This window comes from Pelophylax lessonae (assembly GCF_965119305.1).
Source record: "Pelophylax lessonae genome assembly, chromosome: 10".
Lineage (NCBI taxonomy): Eukaryota > Metazoa > Chordata > Amphibia > Anura > Ranidae > Pelophylax > Pelophylax lessonae.
The window spans coordinates 130,022,254-130,043,172 of NC_138777.1; the positions used below are offsets into that span (position 1 = coordinate 130,022,254).

Here is a 20,919-nt window from a genome sequence, read left to right on the forward strand (position 1 = left end):
ACCTCTGGCTATTGAAAGTCCATTAATTATTTGACCATGCCACATGTTGTCAGACATTTTGTCTGGCCTGTAATATTTACGATACCTAAAACACTTAGCCTAGTCCAAAGCAATTCTTATATAAACACTCCTACCACATGCCTTAAAATGAAGTAATTTAAGTGGAATTACTTTTACCTAAGTAAGATTTGTTATTTAGCTAAAATATAAACCCAACATATGGTAGACAAAAAATTTCTAAATATATATGTATATGCCTTACATAATATAATGACATAATTATGGCTAATATCTTCTCACACATAATGATGTATCTTTTCAAACTTATAGTTTAAATGCACCTATTGTTCATCTTTAAAATACAGACAATTAAGGAGACATCACCCCCTTAACATAGCGTCAGCTTGACTGAGTCTTATCTAAAAGAACGTCAGTTTTCCACTTATTTATGCCCAAAAGAAGACAGAGACATCTGCTGAAAGTATAAGACCCTATTGTAAGAGAAATTTTACAACAGAACATATATGAACTTTCTTTCACCTTAAAACAAGATGGAAACTATACTGTTCAGAATCTTATATGCATAATATGGAATATACATGGCTTTTTAAATCCATTTTTTTTCCTATTATTATATTAATCACCCCCAATAATCCCAACAATGGAAAGGGTTAAGTCTCCTTGCTCTTTCCTCAGCAATATATTTGATGATCTAATTTATCTTCAGGATACTCTCTAGCATCCCCTTTACTGACACCCATCCACTGACTCTTCTAGCTGCAGGGGTGGCCCCCCTCAGGTCAGGCCCCTTGACATAGATCTGTACTCACTGTACTGCAGAATCAGATCCTTCCAGTGTCTCCCCTCCTATTCCACTTTACCCCTGGGTTCAGTTTTTCTCTAGCTCTTTAGTCCCTCATGTGGACCACCTGAAGCTGCATGGCATCTCTACAGAGGAGGAGGCAGCCGCCCCTCCCTCCAGGACTCTGTTCTCCAGCTGAAAGACCCTGAGCACATGTGCTCCTTGGCATTTATACAGTATACCAGCATGCACCGAGACAATTTCCTCTGCTAAATCACCAGGGCTGTACCAAATGCTTGTGCACTCATTTGTCAGGTTTCCTCCCAATGCCCAATATGCCTCCCTATTGGACCAGTGTGAAACACTTCAGACAGACAGAGTGGCACATTGAGCAGACCTCACTAGCAGATTCTGCTCTCTGGTAGGCAGAGAACAATATAGATTTACCTGCAATCCCTCTGGTAAGCATAAAGGATTCAAAACTATACTCTCTCTAGCACCTACCTAGGAGGGTGATACATCCACCTCCCGCCAAACTGAGCCTTGTCCTCACTGGCACTGGGCATTCGCCCCTACAAAAACACCGATACAAAATGTACATGGAGTATCCCACAAACTTGGAAAGGGGGAAACAGGGAATAACATATAAATAAATGAAAAAATAGTGCACTCTACAAAAGACCATACATAATTGTCACTTTGTTTGAAGTGAATTGTGGGGCCACTTTTTTATCTTTATGGATTTGTCACGGGGTGTTTGCCTATCACTTCAAGTCTGAAGATACCACTACATCATATATTTGCGGTGTCTGTCACATCCCCTATAGATTTAAAGAAGTTACTATACATTTGTTTATTTGAGAGACTTTGTTGCTTGCAACATTTATTTATTCACAGTTATCACTCTGGTGGTTTTTGTGTAATTGTATTACCCGCACATTGTTTTATTAACATTCATGTTGTTGTTATATTCATGCAATTATGTATGTTTTTTTGTAGAGAGCACTATTTTTTCATTTATTTATCTATTCTCAATTTCTAGTGCTGCCACAATTTTTATTTTTATTTTAGGTTAGTGCACCCTTTATCTATATTTTCATTAGGGAATAACATATGTACAGGGCCATGGGGATACCCCATATGTGGCTAGTGAATACAATAAATGAATGGAAAAATATGTATCGCTGCTGTACAATATTTACACATAGGAAGATACCAGGTGCATTTGAACTAATGCACCCCCCCACAAAACAAAAATATATCTGACAGGTGAAGGTTAGACATCCTATCTAACTAAACAACAAGTAACATTTTACATATATACAAAAACAGACAGTGGATGGCCTTTCCAAGGCCCGAAGGTCCTCCATAAACATGCAAAGGGAAAGGGTAAGTACATAGCAACTTGAACATCCTGCATACTTACAGTGAGACTGCCCTCTCTGTAGAGGCGACCTTCTCACCTGCAGAATCTCTGACTCTAACATTCCCGTAGAGATCTCCAATACTGCCTGACCCCCCCCTCCAAGGGCACGCTTGACACGTCGCTCTGTTGTGCACATGTGATAGAAATAACAGAACAATTCCTGCCAATCTAACTAACACATTAGCACTAGTTCCATCTAGGAACCGTTTGACTAGCAATAGGCACAGTCCCTCTCAGGTACCAGGGCACTGACTCTTTCCTATCCTAATCAGACCCACAAGTAGGTGAAAGAAATACGGAGTCCACCCGACAGTTTTTCTTCCCTCTGTTCAGTTTTCTTCCCTCTGTAACACAGAGACAACACATCTTCTCCTGGCGGCAAGTTATTCTTCCTGGAGCCTGAGCAAAGCTTGCCTTACTTGTAAGTGTCTGTAAGCACTCTTCAAGGGATCCTTCACTCTGACATCCCTCTCTCTGAATGCTACCCTTCTCTCACAAAGTAGCAACTCGCACAAAGTTTCCTTCAGCATCACTCCGGCCCACTGGCCCAAAGGATTTTTCCCAGCACTCCTTTTTAAAAAACAGTAGGGGGCCAAGGCCAAAAAGATCTTCACAAAGGGTCTTTTAGCAGGGTGTCTCTATGAACTAGGGGTTTACCTCCTCCAGGTAGTAGCCCCTGGCTTTAACAGGAAGAAATTCTTTGTGGCAAAAGTTCTTTCTCCCAGGTGAAGAAACTGTAGCAGTTTCACTGATCTACATCTTTTGCAAGGATAGAAGAGAAGGGGATTTGGGAACAGGACTCCTAACCCAAACAGCAACTTTAGTATCAAAGGGACTCTTCAGGCACACTAGTCCCTTTTTAACTCTTTCCAATCGATACAACAGATTCTTCAGGCTTGCTAGCCCCTCAGTAACTTAACTTTCCAACTGAAATAAGAACTCGGCACACCTCAATAGTAATGATCAGGATGAGGTATTTGGACGATCTTGCCTTCAGGATCTCGGATACTAATGGTCCAGGCTTGGCCTTTTTCATCTGGGCGGTGGACCTCCACTCCACCCAGTGTGTTTGGACCTCCCCAAATTCCAATTTGCATTAACTGATAAAGTGCCCCATAATTGAGGCTTAGACTGGTTCCGATGTGGTTTACAAACATACTGGAAGTCCCAAACCGTTTCTTCACACCAGGCCCCTCTCTTACGCTCGATTTCCTCCTTTATCTCCCGGGGAGCGTATGGATAATCATACCCGTACTCCATGGCCACCTTCTTCTGGACAAGGCATTGGAAGCGTGAGAACCTGGGGAGTTTTTACCTTTCTCCTCTCCCAGGTGGGGTGTAAAGGGTCTCCACTTTCTTGATCAGGCTGGAGCAAGCATCATTCTGTGCCTGGGCATAGGTGAGAGGTAGGGATAGATCTGGGACCTTAGTGGCATAGGCCTCACAGAGCCCCAAGTTCCTTGCACACTGCGTGCGAACAACTGCTGCCTCCTTTTCTTCACTGAGCAAACTGGAACCTATAGGATTTCTTCTCTCTCCTCAAGTCCCACTCAGTCTCCACTTCTGATCTCCAGTCATCGATCACCTCTTTCAGGGACCCACAGCAATACTGGAAACTGGGTGACCTAACATCAATGGCCCCTACCTTCCTGTCAAGGTCTTACCTTGCCTTCCTGTTGGCAGCCATCTTGGACATGTGCAGACTGCTGTCTCTTATAAACTCTGTTTGCATCATCACTTGTCTGCTGCCTGGGCGTAGCTCAGTGATGATGTTGCACACTTGACTATATATATCACCTGATGGCTTTTGCCCTTACGTTTGTGCTCCAAGGTGCATCCCTGCTAGCAGTCCTCTGGTCTCTGGTTTCTCCGTGCATGACTTGACTTGGCTGATGACCTTCCTGGCTCTGGATTCCGCATCGGCAGACAACCCCTGCATCAGATGATGACCCGGCGTCGGCAGACTACTCGCTTCTGGACTCTATCTCTGCTTGGATGATTACCTGTTCCTGGACTCGATCCTGGCTTGGGTGACTACCCGCTTACAAACTTGACCCTGGGTGTTCTTGATTTAGTTCCTCTCTCTTGCTGTGCGATTATTGTTGCATAAATCGCTTTATTTTACTTGCATCTTCGTGTGGTCTGGTTTCCTTGCACCCTGACACTCCCCCTCACTAGATGAACTGGAGGTGTTCAACCTCTGGGCCCATTGACTCCCCTCTGCCTCTGTAAAAGCTGGACTGTTAGTTGTTGCCACTGTCACCAATGCATCTTTCGGCCACTGCTCGACTCTCATGACTTGTGTGCATTGCACCTCTAGATGTGGGTCTACCTGGTTTTCAGATGGTAGTGCAAGTTTGCATCACTGCTCCTGGCCCCAGCGGTGCTTTCTGCACCCCCTGTCCTCTTCCAGAAGGGATAACCACTCTAGGTGTCAGCAGTTCATGAGTGGTTCCTACTTCCCAATTCACATACAGTCTTCCAGGCTGGCAATCACTCTGTTCTATCTACAACAACATGTCGCCGCAGTGAACACACTGACCCCGCGCTCATAGCCACATGGACACATTCAGGCATCTGCCACATACCAGTCTGAGATGCTCCGGGTTCCCTCCTCTGCACAAGGCCAGACTTCCTTTGGGCACTATTCGGACGCTGCTCTCGCACAGGGTCAAATTTGGCAACTCAGTCTGTTCCACAGGTTTTCCGCCAGCATGTGGGATAGCCCCTGTGCTCCGGCTCATTCCGTCCGGCACCAGCCATCTTGCTCCCCTACATATATTTGCTCCTCCGCTACAACCAATGGTGGAAGTGATGTCTCAGCTCCCTTCATCCACTCAGATTAGAAGCCAGAGGATGGCGACTCCGCCACAGCCCCAGACTAGCTGACTCCCCGGCGGTGGCTCCTCCTGCAAGGCAGATCTCTTTGGCGTGCTTTCTCCCGCGCAGTGCAGTAACCCCTTTCGCTGCTGCCATTACACTGCTCAGCTTTCACAAATAATACTGCAATGCAGATTGTGTTCCCTGCCACAGATACGCATAAATCTGCCTCTTTTGTCTGTACTTGGGCTTCAGTTGTACTTTTCCATTCACAAGCCAACCGAACTTCCCGAAGTTCGGCCCGGATTTCAGAACCCCATTGAAATCAATGGGACCCGAACTTCGGTAATCAAAAAACACCATTTTGAAGCCCTAAAATCCAATAAATGCCCCTAAAAAGTGCCTAGGGTTCTTGGTCATGCCCCAGGGACTATTAATCACACAAAAAAAAGTTCTTAAAAATTGTCATTTTTGATAGAGCGCCAATTATTGAAAAAATTGAAAAAAAAAAAAAATAATAATAATAATTTCTTTTGATTTAGTGTGTGGGGGGTCTAAAAAGTGTACCTGTGAAGTTTCAGCTCTGTAGCATGTCCAGAACCAGAAAAAAAAAAAGATCGTTTGTATTAGAATCAATATAAAACAGGGATATGGCTCCACTATTTTCACACCTTGCCGGTTTTGTAGCAAGCGTTTCTTTGGGCATTTTTTGGGGGACTTTGGAGGCAGGCAAAACATCTGAACTTCTGTGTAGGGGGTATATATACATACACACATGTCTGTATATATACACATACACATATATAGGTGTGAAAGTAGCAGAACACTATGCTTGCGCTAATGAAATAATGAACACCAATATGTCTCCGCTCCTATCACACCTATATATGTGTATGTGTAAAAATACATATAAGTGTGTGTGTATATATAACCCCATACAGAAGTTCAGATGTTTTGCCTGCCTCCAAAGACTCCAAAAAAATGCCCAAAAAAACGCCAGCTACAAAAACGCCCAGGTGTGTTTTTAGCTATTGGGCTATTTTTAGAGCAAATGTTGTACACACCACAATTGTTTGTGATAGTGGACTCTACCTGGTGTGCTGTTGCTTGACCCAGCTTGTATTGCACTCTTTACAACTTTTTATGACCTGGCTTGCTCTGACCCTGCTTTCTCCTCACTGTAATTGTGTACCGTTTGGATCTACAAGTGTATGTCCCGACTTGTTTAGACTCTAGACAATGCTGCTCCCTGGCCCTCCTGTGTTATCAGACTAAAGCTGGATACACCCTATCCAACTTTTGTGGTTAGATTTCCTTCATATTTACCTTTTCTATGTAGTGCAAGGGCTTGCCAGATTGCATACAAATTGAAAGTGTTTAGATTTGACCTCATATTATATGGTTTTGGTAAATCTAAAGGAAAAAGTCTTCAGAAAATCTTATAGTGTGTATGGCCCATAAATCTAAAGGAAATTGAAAAAGACAACTACAGTACAGGTAAATTATGTATGGCCAGCTTATAGGAAGTGAAGTTTATTCAAATCCCACCCGGCTGGGCGGGGGATCAGTTATCATGACTGGGTGTCATATGGGAGTTTTGACACACCGTATCTCCAATCTCGGTAAAGAGCCTATGACGTAGGCTCTTTACCATGTGATCAGCTGGGTCCAATCACAGCTGGTCACATTGTAACCAGGAAGTGTAATTTACGGGTTTTTCCTCTATTTGCGCTGACAAGGCACAGGTAGAGGAGAGACAATCAGATGCCCACCAGGAAATACCAATCAGTGCCCATCAGTAATGCCTGCCAGTGCCCCCTCATCAGTGCTACATATCAGTGCTGCTTATTAGGGCCTCATCAGTGCCAACTCCTCAGTGCCCATCTGTGCCCGTCAGTGCAGTCTCATCAGTGCCCAACAGTGAAGGAGTAAACCTGCTTATGGACAGAATTTTTTAACAGAAACAAAAAAAAATAGGTTTCATATGGGTGCAGTGTTGCATGACCGTGCAATTGTCATTCAAAATGCGACAGCGCTGAAAGATGAAAATTAGCCTGGACAGGAAGGGGGTGAAAGTGCCCTGTATTTAAGTGGTATAAATGTTGCTCCAGAAATAGACGTTTACCACTTCAATGTTGTTTTTTTTTGTACAATGTTTTTTTCCTAAAGCGGTTAATACAGCCCTTAGTGATGAGTTGCATATTGCTGATAATTTCATATTGCACTAAAACATATGTGAATCTCTTTAGCTTGGTTTGGACATGGAAGATCTGGAGGAGATTGAAGAGGATGCTGGCCTAGGAAATGGAGGCTTGGGTAGACTTGCAGGTATGTCTGTAAATATTGCGATTCCCTGCCATTTCCTGATTTTTGAAAAAAACAAAAATGACTGCACTTGGGTAAAAGATCTAAAAAACTGCTAGCACAAAAGTGCAGGGCTTGTATTGAACCTGTGTGACAACCAAAATATAACCAATCAATTGTGCAAATAGTCATAAAATATTATTAACCATATGTGAAATCATCCACATATATAACCACTCCTAAATATAGTAAATGATACACCTGTATAGACTGTATCTAATTGTGAATAAATCAAATAAATCAAAATGCAATGGAGTATACATACACATCAAGAAAATGTTTTTTATATATATATCTCACAAAAGTGAGTACGCCTCTCACATTTTTGTAAATATTTTATTATCTTTTCATGTGACAACACTGAAGAAATGACACTGCAGCAAGGTGGCCAAGACCATACAGCAGTTTGACAGGACAGGTTCCACTCAGAACAGGCCTCACCATGGTCGACCAAAGGAGTTGAGTGCATGTCATATCCAAAGGTTGTCTTTGAGAAATAGACATATGAGTTCTGCCAGTATTGCTGCAGAGTGGGAGGGGGGTTCAGATGGTGTCAAGCGTGTGTCGCCGGCAACCAGGGGAGGAGTACAAAGACAAGTGTGTCTTGCCTACAGTCAAGCATGGTGATGGGAGTGTCCGGGTCTGGGGCTGCATGAGTGCTTCCAGCACTGGGGAGCTACAGTTCATTGAGGGAACCATGAATGCCAACATGTACTGTGACATACTGAATCAGAGTCTCCTTTGGAGACTGAGCTGCAGGGCAGTATTCCAACATAATGACCCCAAACACACCTCCAAGAAAACCCCTGCTTTGCTAAAGGAGCTGAGGGTAAAGGTGATGGACTGGCCAAGCATATCTCTAGACCTAAACCCTATTGAGCATCTGTGGGGCATCCTCAAATGGAAGGTGGAGGAGCTCAAGGTCTCGAACATCCACCAGCCCTGTGATGTCGTCATGGAGGAGTGAAAGAGGACTCCAGTGGCAACCTGTGAAGCTCTGGTGAACTCCATGCCCAAGAGGGTTAAGGCAGCACTTTGGGCTCAATTTGGACATTTTAACTTAGGGGTGTACTCACTTTTGTTGCCAGCGGTTTAGACATTAATGGTTGTGTGTTGAGTTATTTTTAGGGGACAGCAAATTTACACTGTTATACAAGCTGTACACTCACTACTTTAAATTGTAGCAAAGTGTAATTTCTTCAATGTTGTCACATGAAAAGATTTAATAAAATATTTACAAAAATGTGAGGGGTGTACTCATTTTGTGAGATACTGTGTGTATGTATATATATATATATATAATGTCTATAACTTTGGAATTTCTCAGAATAAAGAAATTATACATATATTGTTTTTGGGAGAATAGGGCTTTCTTGTGACCCTAAAGTCTTTCTGATTTTTTTTTTTGCATTTTAAGGGAAAAAAAGAATGAAAATTTAAAAAAATGTATTTTTTTCAAGTTTGATCAGTAATATTTTGAAGTACCATTACTGCGGGGAATACATACAATTTGTTGAAATTGTTCTATTTACTGCAACATTAAAATTACCATTATGGTACAAAGTATGTTAGTTTAATACATAAGACAAAAAGTATTTTTTTTTCATATCTTTCATTTTTCTCATAATGCATCAGTAATTTAAAGTTCATACTGATTTAAATAAAACCAATATACCCTTAGGCCCCTTTCACACATACAGACTGTTCATCCGTTTTTCACCCATCAGTTGACGGATGAAAAACGGACATCAATGAATTCCTATGGAAAAACAGATGTAAATGGATGATCATTCATTTACATCCACTTTCATCCGCTTCCGTCAACATCCATTTCATTTCTTCAGTGTTGTCACAGGAAAAGATATAATGAAATATTTACACAAATGTGAGGGGTGTACTCACTTTTTTGAGATACTGTATATGTGTTTCATAATATTTTTTTTTCCAACAAATAATTTAGAATAGAAACATGGAACAGGAGATGAAACTGTTAAATAGTGCTTATACATGTTGAAATAAATAGGTTAAGTAGTAAAATAAGAGCATATGTCCTGGTTAATTAAGAGTTAACTCCCTGTGCTCACAGATCTGTCTGACAGAGAACTCAGGCGATAAGATAGCTACAGTATTATTTTGTATGGGTTTACATTGTTATTATACAGTATTTATATAGCACCGACAGTTTGCACAGTGCTTTACAATATGAGGGAAGACAATACAGTTACAATACAATTCAATAAAGGAGGATTTAGAGGGCCCTGCTCGTTAGGGCTTACAATCTAGAAGGGGGGTCAAGTGAAACAAAAGGCAGTAGCTGTGGGGGATGAGCTGATGGAGAAAATGGAGGTACAGTTGTCAGGTGTGGGTAGGATAGGCTTCTCTGAAGAGGAGGGTTTTCAGAGATCGTCTAAAAGCTAATAGAGTAGGAGATAATCGGACAGATAAGGGTAAGGAGTTCCATAGGATTGGTGAGGCTATGGTAAAGTCCTGGAGGCGAGCATGGGAGGAAGGAGGTGATGAGGGAGCTAGAGAGCAGGAGGTTTTGAGAGGAACGAAGAGAACGATTCGGTTGGTATATGGAGACTAGGCTAGTGATGTAGCTGGGGGCTAAGTTGTGGATGGCTTTGTAAGATGTTGTTAGTATTTTGAATTTAATTCGTTGAGTGAGCGGAAGCCAGTGGAGGGCTTGACAGAGAGGAGCAGCAGACACTGAGCGATTGGTGAGGTGGATGAGCCCGACAGCATGCATTCATGATGGATTGAAGGGGGGATAGCCTGTGTAGAGGTAAGCCAATGAGAAGGGAATTGCAGTAGTCGAGGCGTGAGATGACCAGGGAGTGAACTAGGAGCTTTGTTGTGTCTTTGGTTAGAAAGGGCGTATTTTGGAGATGTTGCGGAGGTTGAGGCGGCAAGATTTGGACAGTGATTGGATGTGGGGCTTAAAAGAGAGTTCAGAGTCCAGAACAACACCTAGGACCTTGGCATGCGGGTATGGGCTGATAGTAATGCCATCGATATTGACAGAGAGATCAGGGGAAGGGGCACGTGGTGGAGGAAAGATTATAAGCTTGGTTTTGGACGGATTGAGTTTGAGGTAAGGGTGTGACATCCAGACTGATATATCAGATAGTAGATTAGTGATACGTTAGTAGACTGAGGGAGAGAGCTGAGGGTTGGATAAATAGATTTGAGTATCGTCAGCGTAGAGATGGTATTGGAAGCCGTGGGAGGCTATCAGCTGACCTAGAGAGGACGTGTAGATTGAAAATAGGAGGGGTCCGAGAACAGAGCCTTGGGGGACCCCAACAGAAAAAGGAAGAGGAGAGGAGGAAGTAGAATTGTAAGTAACGCTAAAGGTGCGGTTGGATAAGTAGGAAGATAACCAGTGAAGAGTACAGTCACGGAGACCAAAGGCGTAGAGTTTTTTGAGGAGGGGATGGTCAACCGTATCAAAGGCAGCAGAAAGGTCCAGGAGTAGGAGTACAGAATAGTGTCCATTAGTTTTGGCAGTTAGTAGATCGTTTGTCAGTTTGAGGAGAGCAGTTTCAGTGGAGTGTTGAGGCCGAAATCCAGACTGAAGGGGATCAAGGAGGCTATTCTCGGCAAGGTGGTCGCACAGTCGGTTGTAGACTAGACGTTCAAGGAGTTTGGATAAAAAGGGGAGCAGGGAAATATGGCATAGGTTGTTAGGATCGGTTGGGTCCAGTGAGGGCTTTTTAAGTATGGAGCTGATTAGTGCATGTTTTAGAGAGTTGGGGAACATTGTTGAACAGAATGCTCACTGTGATTGGCTGTTAGAGACATAATTCAATGAGGAAAGCTTCTGATTGGCTCCCCCGGAGCTCCCCTTTCTACATACACCAGATCTCACAAGGCTGTGCTCAGAAGAGAGCAGAGGAGATAAGAAGCTGTTGGGTGTACAGGAGACACCTTATGTACAGAGGAGGGGGTTTTATAGACATGTGTAATATGCAGAAGGTAGGCAATGGGATAAAACTCTTACCAGATTAATATGACCATATATAATAAATGGCCAAACAGTGCATATGTGGTCAACTCCTCCTGGGCTCGACCATTACTCTAAACTAACAGCATAGGAGTATTCTCAGATTTCCTCACATTTATGATTAGAAAGAAAAAAACAAAACACCTTGCATAGGGTAATAAAGTTAAAACCTCCAATTTATAGGTAAAAGCAAAGTGCACAATCCCATGTAATAAAATGGACAATGTTCTGTTCTCACTACACGTATGCCCCAGGCGTGTGCAGCTCAACATACAGCTAAACCTTTAATCCTGCAATAACCAGTCCTTTTGTAACTTAAGGCTTTATTCCAGAGATAGAATAGTGGTCACATGAACAGGTTACAAGTTAGATGGATATGCGAATAGGATTGTGAATAGAGGTGAAACTGTAAATAAACATATAAAGGCATATAATCAGTATACAAACATAAACAGTGTATGCATTGAGTATATAACCAACAGTTCATAGGCATACCAGCGATGCTTCAAAGGGGGGGTTCAGGAATCTTCCCACAGCAACCTCAGATGCTGTCTGCTCCTTCCTGAGGTAAATCTGAAATGGAGATTCTCTCAGAGAGGGGTGGAACTAATACCAGCAATAGAAAACAGGAAGTACCATAAAGTATTATTTCCTTATGCTGGAGGCATGACACTCCCCGCCTGGTATCATCAGATACCACCATTTATTCTTCAGATCGTAACAACAAACTAGTTCAGGAACTGATCTGAGGAACAACTTCGTCTCATTGTTTCTGTGGATCTTGACTTCCACTTTACACGGGAGTGATGATGTGATACACTCAAGTGAGCGATGTGGTGGTGACCAGGAACTGTTAGAGGGTTTCTCTCGTCTGACTCTAGGTTGGCTTGCCTTAGACGACCACCTACCCTAAGTAGTCCATTTTGGTCAAGGAATGGGTCAAGTTTTCTCAGGGCACTGTCTCTAGGGATAGGTTTTCCGTTCAAGATACAGTCAATCTCCTTAGCATAGGCTTCGTGCTGTACAGTGCGGATGATAAGATCCTGAGACTGCTGTAGTTCTAATACTGAACTGATCCTTTGACAATGGTGCCATCCCTTGCTGTCACAGCTGTTAGAGTCACCTTTAAAGGAGCGAGCTATGTGAATAAGACAAGAAATAGCTCGAACAAGTGACTTCCATTTTGAGAATCTGGTAAATCTGTCAGATTTAAGCTGGCAACCTGAAGTTGCAGTATGAAATGTTGAGATCTCAGGACGGATGTCAGTATCTGAGTCTGGATCTACTAGTTCAAACGTGTCACTTTTAGGAAAGGTTTGTTCTGCATCGTACAAGAATGCAGGTCCTGTAAACCATGTTGTGTCTTTCAGGTTACATGCAGCAACAGCTCTTGTAGCATGGTCTGCAGGGTTGTAGTCAGTAGGTACATAGTGCCATTGTGTTGGAATGGTAGATCTCCTAATCCTCAACACTCTGTTGTTGACATAGACGTAGAAACGTCTGGTTTCATTGTAGATGTAGCCTAGAACTACCTTGCTGTCTGTGTAGAGCTGAACATCTTTAAGGTCAATGTCCATCTCTGAGGTTATTAGCTCTGCTACTTCAACAGCTAGTACTGCAGCACAAAGTTCTAGCCTAGGTATAGTATGCTCAGGGTGAATCCTACGTGGCATTGTGCTGTAGTGTCAACAGTCCTTAAGTAGGCCACAGCAGCTATTGCCTTGACAGAAGCATCACAGAATATGCAAAGGTTTTGACTCTGTATCTCTGTAGAAGGTACAGGAGCATATGGGCGTGAAACATGGAGATCAGATAAGACTGATAGAGAGTCCCTCCACTCTACCCAAGAGTTCCTCTTATCAAGGGGGAGTGGGGCATCCCAGTCGGATGTTTCACGAATCAAGTCTCTCAGCAAGGCTTTACCTTGAATTGTAACAGGTGCCGCAAATCCTAATGGATCGTACAGGCTATTGATTGTAGACAAGACACCTCTGCGAGTGAAAGGTCTTTCTTTTCCATTTACTTGGAAGGTAAAGGAATCGCATTTCAAGTCCCAAAGTAGACCTAGACTGCGTAGTACAGGTAAAGAGTCTGTACCCACCTTTAGATCACTGGAATGGTCTTGAGCAGGGAAAGCTTCCATTACCTCTTTGCTGTTAGAAGCAATCTTGTGAAGCCTGAGATTGGAACAAGCGAGCATTTCCTGTGCTCTTTTAAGAAGACAGATTGCAGACTCACTGGATGGTAAGGATTTTAAACAGTCATCTACATAAAAGTCTTTCTCTACGAATTGTCTTGCATCTGAGCCAAACTCAAGTTCACCTTCTTGGGCGGAATGTCTGAGTCCGTAGATAGCGACTGCAGGTGAAGGGCTATTGCCAAAGATGTGTACCTTCATGCGATACTCTGAGATATCTTTTGAAGGATCATTGTCTTGGAACCAAAGGAACCTTAGGAAGTTCCTGTCTTCCTCTCTGACCAAGAAACAATGGAACATCTGCTGGATGTCAGCTATGAAGGCAATAGAATCTTTGCGGAAGCGTAAGAGCACTCCCAGGAGTTTGTTGTTAAGGTCTGGGCCTGTCAAGAGGACATAGTTTAAGGAGATACCCTTGTATTTGGCACTAGAGTCAAACACTACTCTGATTTGAACTGGCTTTTTGGGATGGTACACTCTGAATATAGGGAGATACCAACACTCTTCAGAGTCTTTAGGGGTGGGAGCCACCTCGGCATGACCGTTCTCAAAGATCTTACCCATGAAAGAAAAGAAATGTTCCTTCATCTCTGGTTTTCTTTGCAAATTACGTCTAAGAGAAGCAAAACGTTGTAACGCTTGTTCTTTGTTATTGGGTAAGCGTTGTCTCTGTGGTCTGAAGGGAAGAGGTGCAACCCAGCTGTTTGTGCTGTCTTTGACTAGACCTTGCTCCATTATTTCTAAGAAGAGTTTGTCCTCGATAGACATCACCACACGATTGTCTTCTTTAGTTCTCTGAAAGACTGTGCACCCTAAATGGTCTTGGTCACTGTCACAGGCAAAGTTGTCACTAGTGGAGCTTGTGAAGGGACAAGATGAGTAGGTGGCGTGGGCTGATTCCTTAGCAAGGAAATGGTTGTGTCATGGCTGGAAAAGAGAGGGACGTCCATTCTCTAGGGTATTTGTGAGCATGCTGCTAACGGAGTTAGGTTTGTGCACGCTTCCTAGACAGACATCTCTTATGATGACCCATCCGAGGTCTAACTTCTGAGCATAAGGAGCGTTATTGGGACCATTAATTTGAGCTCTTGATTTGTGGGCTTGTAAGATATCTCTCCCAAGGAGTAGGATAATCTGAGCCTGAGGATCAAGTTCTGGTATCAGATGTGCTATGCGTTTCAAGTGTGGGTGATGAGCAGCTATACATCTGGTGTAGGAATTTCAGATCTGTGATCAGGGATCTGATTGCATTCGATAAAAGTTGGCAAAGACAAGCGAGATCGCCCATCGATGGACTCGACTTGGTAGCTGGATGCTCTCCTACCAGCCGTCTCCACTATTCCTGCACAAGTTTTCAAGGAGTAGGGAATGCTGGGGCCTTTAACGCTGAACATGTCAAAGAAAGTCGAGCTGGCTAATGACTTGTTACTTTGGTCATCCAGGATTACGTAAAGCTTAATAGCTTTGTCTTTTTGGCCTGCTGGGTAGACTCTGACTAGGCAGATTTTGGAGCAGGACCTACCACTTATGGCTCTTTTGCAGATCTCTGTACATTGTGAAGTGACCTCTGGTGTAGTTGTGGTGGTGTGCTCCTCCACCCCGCTGTGCTCACTAGTGCTGAGGGTGTGTTGTAAAGTCCATGGAGCTGGCCCAGGATGTAACCCTGTGTTGTGATCTGAGCTGTCACATTCTGTGCATTTCAAACTGACCTTACAGTCCTTGGCGAGATGAGATGTTGAAGAGCAGCACCTGTAGCAGATGTGGTTCTCCTTGAGGAAGGCTTTGCGGTCCTGCAGGGTTTTCTCTCTGAAGGCTCTGCATTTTAGTAGAGGATGTGGCTTCCGATGCAAGGGACACTGCCTACCAGGATCGTTGACCTTTGTCTCTGAGTTAGAGAAGTTGACAGACCTGTGAAAGGAACCTGGAGGAGACACATTAGTTTTGTGTACTGCTACTGGAGGTTTGCGAGGGTTAAGTCCCACAGGAGCAGCACACAACAGCGTAAAATCAAAACTTGGATCATTTCTTGTTTTAGCTTGCTGGTGCACAAAGTCCACAAAAACAGAAAAAGGAGGGAATGGAACATCATGCTGTCTTTTATATCGGGATCCGTGTGTAATCCACTGCTCTTGCAAGTTATAGGGTAACTTTTGCACAATGGGGTTGACACCTCTGTGTCAAGGAATGCAAGTCCTTGTAAGTCTTCCTCGGATTTAGCTACTTGAAGTTCCATTAGCAAGTCACTTAACTCTCTAAATTTATGGTAGGCTTTGCTAGGTATTCTGAGAAAGTTGAATACAGTGAGGAAAGATATGGCGCTGCCAATATGCATATACCACTCAGTATCCTGAAAACTGTGAACACTTAATGAAATAAAGTGCAATATGTGTGACCAATAAATAAATAAATAAAGTGCAATATATAATAAGTGTCCAATCTGGGAATAGTGTATCCACACGTGACTGAAATGTGTCAAAGGGCCAAAGTCTGGTAAGGTATGCCTGATAGGGGTTTGAAAATCAAACAATTATAATATATAATAATGACTATAGGAAGGTGATATCAAAAGTTGATCCGGTATAAAAAATAGTAAAAATACTGTAGTGGTAATCCAATGTACATAAATAAATAGTGCTCCAATAAGAACTAAATGGCATATGAGAATAAGAAGGATATAAAAAATAAATAAGATATAAGACTCAAAGTGGTAAAAGATCTCCGTATAAAAGGTGTATGAAATGTCCACTAGAAATAATCTATCCCAAGGGTATATTCACAATAAATTACAAACCATCATACTATAAATATAGCAGCAATTTCAGAGCCTCACAACAATAAATAGTTCATCAGTAATACATGGTCCATTAATAAAACGGCAAAAATCTTCAAAGGTAAGGTGACTTCAGTGCAGTTCAGTGTTCAGTGCACTTCAGTACACCTTTTATACGGAGATCTTTTACCACTTTGAGTTTTATATCTTATTTATTTTTTATATCCTACTTATTCTCATATGCCATTTAGTTCTTATTGGAGCACTATTTATTTATGTACATTGGATTACCACTACAGTATTTTTACTATTTTTTATACCGGATCAACTTTTGATATCACCTTCCTAGTCATTATTATATATTATAATTGTTTGATTTTCAAACCCCTATCAGGCACACCTTACCAGACTTTGGCCCTTTGACACATTTCAGTCATGTGTGGATACACTATTCCCAGATTGGACACTTATTATATATTGCACTTTATTTATTTATTTATTGGTCACACATATTGCACTTTATTTCATTAAGTGTTCACAGTTTTCAGGATACTGAGTGGTATATGCATATTGGCAGCGCCATATCCCTTTCCTCACTGTATTCATCTTTCTATATATCTTCGGATTATAGTTTGAAATGGGCTGCAGCCAAAATTTATTGAGTAACCAGATATATCCTAAGCGCGGATTTTTTTATATTCTGAGAAAGTTATCAAGTCTTTTGAATAATGCATTTTCTACTACTTCTGCTGAACCATAACACTCATCAAGTCTATCCCAGATTGCTCTAAGACCAGTGTCTGGGTAGTTTATATTTATTGTCCTGATTCGCCTGGCGTGCTCAGCAGACTCATTTTCAAGCCATTTGATCAGGAGGTCTATCTCTTCGCTGCAAGATAGCCCTAAGTCTCTGATAGTGTTTTGAAAGGATGACCGCCAGGCTCTGTAGTTTTCAGGGCGGTCATTAAACTTTTCAAGTCCTTTGATGACTAACTCACGTCGTGCAAAGAACCTTGCAAAGTCTATGGTGGCTTGGTTAGCCTGTTGTGTGTTGTCATGGTAAGATGGCTGTGTGTAGTCATACCTTTTGCTGGCACCAAGCTGGCCTCTGATGTACTGTTCTGGCTTGGACGTTGGTTCTGGAGGGCGTTTAGAAGGCGATTCTATTATCTCATTTATGGGAAGTCTGTCGTAGGAGACGTCACTTTGTGCGGATTTCTCCTGTTTGCAGGCTTGAGGCTTGTCACAGACTTGCGGCGGTACCGTGTGGTGACTTTGGCTTGTCTCTTTGACGTCATCTTTGACACTGCTTGTCTTAAAATGTTGATTGATGTAATCTGAAGTTTGTTGTAGAGAATTTGACGTTTCAGCTGCTGGATCGAGAATATTGCTGCGTCTGCTGCGTTCACTTCTCGGGTATACAGCTAATTCTAAGGCATCTGCTTCAGCTATGGCTGCTGCTACTTCCTTCTCTACAGTCAGTTTCTCTAGGGCTACTTCTAGGAGGGCCTCTTCTGCCTCTTTTTTTATCCTCACTTTCTCCTGTTTAATCTGCATTTCCTGCTCAGCAAAGGCTGATCGCGCCTTGGCGGCTTCAGCTTTCGCACGTGCTATGGCGAGTGCATTGCTTGCGGAGGAAGATCTAGAGGAGCCGGAAACTCGGGACCTTGTCTTGAGTGAGGATGTCTGGCTATGTGACATGTCGCTTGCAGGAATGCTTGACTGTGTAGAGACTGCTGTATTGCATATGCAGATGACTGCGCTGGCAGAGTAGCAGGCCTCTGTATAGTCTCTGTCCTAAATCCCACTTGCTGGATAGCCGCTGTTTCACTGTTCTGTTCTCACTACACGTATGCCCCAGGCGTGTGCAGCTCAACATACAGCTAAACCTTTAATCCTGCAATAACCAGTCCTTTTGTAACTTAAGGCTTTATTCCAGAGATAGAATAGTGGTCACATGAACAGGTTACAAGTTAGATGGATATGCGAATAGGATTGTGAATAGAGGTGAAACTGTAAATAAACATATAAAGGCATATAATCAGTATACAAACATAAACAGTATATGCATTGAGTATATAACCAACAGTTCATAGGCATACCAGCGATGCATCAAAGGGGGGTTCAGGAATCTTCCCACAGCAACCTCAGATGCTGTCTGCTCCTTCCTGAGGTAAATCTGAAATGGAGATTCTCTCAGAGAGGGGTGGAACTAATACCAGCAATAGAAAACAGGAAGTACCATAAAGTACTGTACAACAGTCTATGTCACAGTGGCATCTTGTGGACAAGATTGGTATTACAAGTTCCAATAGCATTAATTATTTCCTTATGCTGGTGGCATGACAGACAAAGCAAAACAGTACCGCTAAATAGGCTTCCAATCGACAGTTTAGTCCCATCCAAAATCCTGCAAGCGAGCATGAAGATGTTGTGTTCTGGGCCCCCTGTTTTTTTTTTTTTGCCATCTGTCCTATTGGTGAAATTTCCCTCTACATCCTGCCCCAACCACAACAACAAGTGAAATGAAATTCCTCCACAGTGAAGGAATTCCTGTTTTCACCAGGGTCACCAGAACTAGCATTCCCATTGGAAGATTCCCCCTATGTTCCTGTTTTGGTGACAACCTCAAATGTTGGGAACAAACAGAGAACACGAATCTCCCCTAAAGAGGAAGCAGAAGACAGTAATAGAAATTGGCAGGTTTTCTAATCCCTCTCCACTATTTTCAGAATAGTGATCTCAATAGTGGTTTTCAAGGTTCAATATTCATGGGCATCTATGTAAAGTAGAATTCCAGCCTAACACCAACTATTTGAAAATGTTCCCTCCCCTCTCCTGCTACCTATGCTGCCTAACCTGTATAAAAAATATGTGTATACTTACCTATTTTTAGTCTGCTCCGGTCCAGTCACATGATCCCTGTGTAAGTGAGCACAGGGAGAGAAGGGAGTGCTCCACAATGGCTGGGAATTCTAGAAGCAGTGATGTAACTCATAGGCTCTCATGTCCCAGCTGTTGACGACACTCCCTCCTGTCCCCTGCAGCCATCGCTCACTGGCACAGGGGAGCCAGAGCTGCGATTCATGTGACTGGACCAAACAGAAGACTAAAAATATTAAGTATACACGTGTTTCTTATACAGGTTAGGCAGCATAGGTAGCAGAAAAAGGGAGGGAAAAGTGTTAGGCAGGAATTACCCTTAAAGAGTTCAAAACTATTCAGTATATAAATAATTAATATGTGCACAATTAATGTGTTTTAACACTAAAAATAAAAATTAATTTGTTGCAACAAATATCAAAGAATACAACCCCCATGCAATTCCAATCACTCTTTGAAATACAGCTCACTGTATATTTTGGTTACCTGTAACAATAGTGAAATACTGCTGAGACACATTTGTGAGAATTAAAAGCAATGAGAGTTTAAATTCATACAGTACTGTACAATACAGCACTATCTGTAAGGTATTTGAAAAAAAAACAGCAATGCCACAAATTCCATCCAAAACCCAGCTGCTCTGCGTATTGAGTGGGAAACAATAAAACTCCAATAGTGTGCAGCAATGTTATAAAAGATGGTGGTTCAGACCCACCCTACGCATTCAGGTTTTATCTGTAGACTTCCTCAGGAGCTCCAAAGCTCCTCAAAAGCCTGAGGAAGTCTAATGAAGAGCTTCTTTATATACCTGTAGGCGGGTAATAGTTAATGCTGCCCCAGCTAGGAAGTTTAGAGTTAATGGTGCTCCTTGTTTTTTTTCACTGGGTCCAACCAACTGGTTCTGTGTGTTATAAAAGAAACTGGTTTTTCAATCCCAGGGGGCAAAACCTAGGAGGTTTTGTGGTGCATTTTTGCCAGAGTCTGGAAAGTCAGTGATGGCCTGAAGTCGCAGTTCCCACTGCCCAGGAGGATCGCTGGGGCATGTAGTCTCTCTTGAATACACCAACTATGGACTTTGCCAGAGATGAACTCTTTACTCTTCAGGTATGCTGGGGCAGCCACAAACCTGAGTTAGCGACTAGGGATTTTAGGGAAGTTACTGGACTTTTTTTCAGACTGTTCATATCATCATTTTAATTTATTCAAGAAAAGCTTCTGAAACTTTGCCCCTGCCTGGTCTGAAGTTACTGGGAGTGATGCACTGGATAGGTGGAGAGGGCAAGGGCACTGTGTGTTCCTCCTAAATGCACAAGTAGCCGTGGTGATGTTTACCTACTTCCCACCAGGTCAATGTACATAAACGGCTGGGTGGGAGCTTCCGACACAGCCAAGCACAGATCAGCATATGAACAAGCAGGATAAGAGTTGGCGCATCACACATACCTATATAGCATCAAGGGGTATGCAGTTCATGTATAGTCATTAATCTGGTGTAGTTGATGGCTGAAATAGATTACACTCAGGGCCAGCTCAGCTGCAGAGGGAAGTCAGCTCTGAAAGTGAAAATAAAAACAAAAAGCAGAGCGCCTCTAAGTGTTATCAGTTTAATTAAAAGGGTAATGCAGGTACAGGAAAACTGCTCACATTTAAA

General features: G+C 42.6%; 1 protein-coding gene across 1 annotated transcript in view; it reads left to right on the forward strand.

The window, feature by feature from the left end:
• PYGM (glycogen phosphorylase, muscle associated) overlaps nt 1-20,919 on the forward strand; it is a 982,083-nt gene that overhangs the window by 124,933 nt on the left and 836,231 nt on the right. Inside the window, exon 3 of the mRNA XM_082270768.1 lies at nt 7,298-7,376. Coding sequence (XP_082126894.1) covers nt 7,298-7,376 — 79 coding nt within the window. The remainder of the gene's footprint in view (nt 1-7,297; nt 7,377-20,919) is intronic.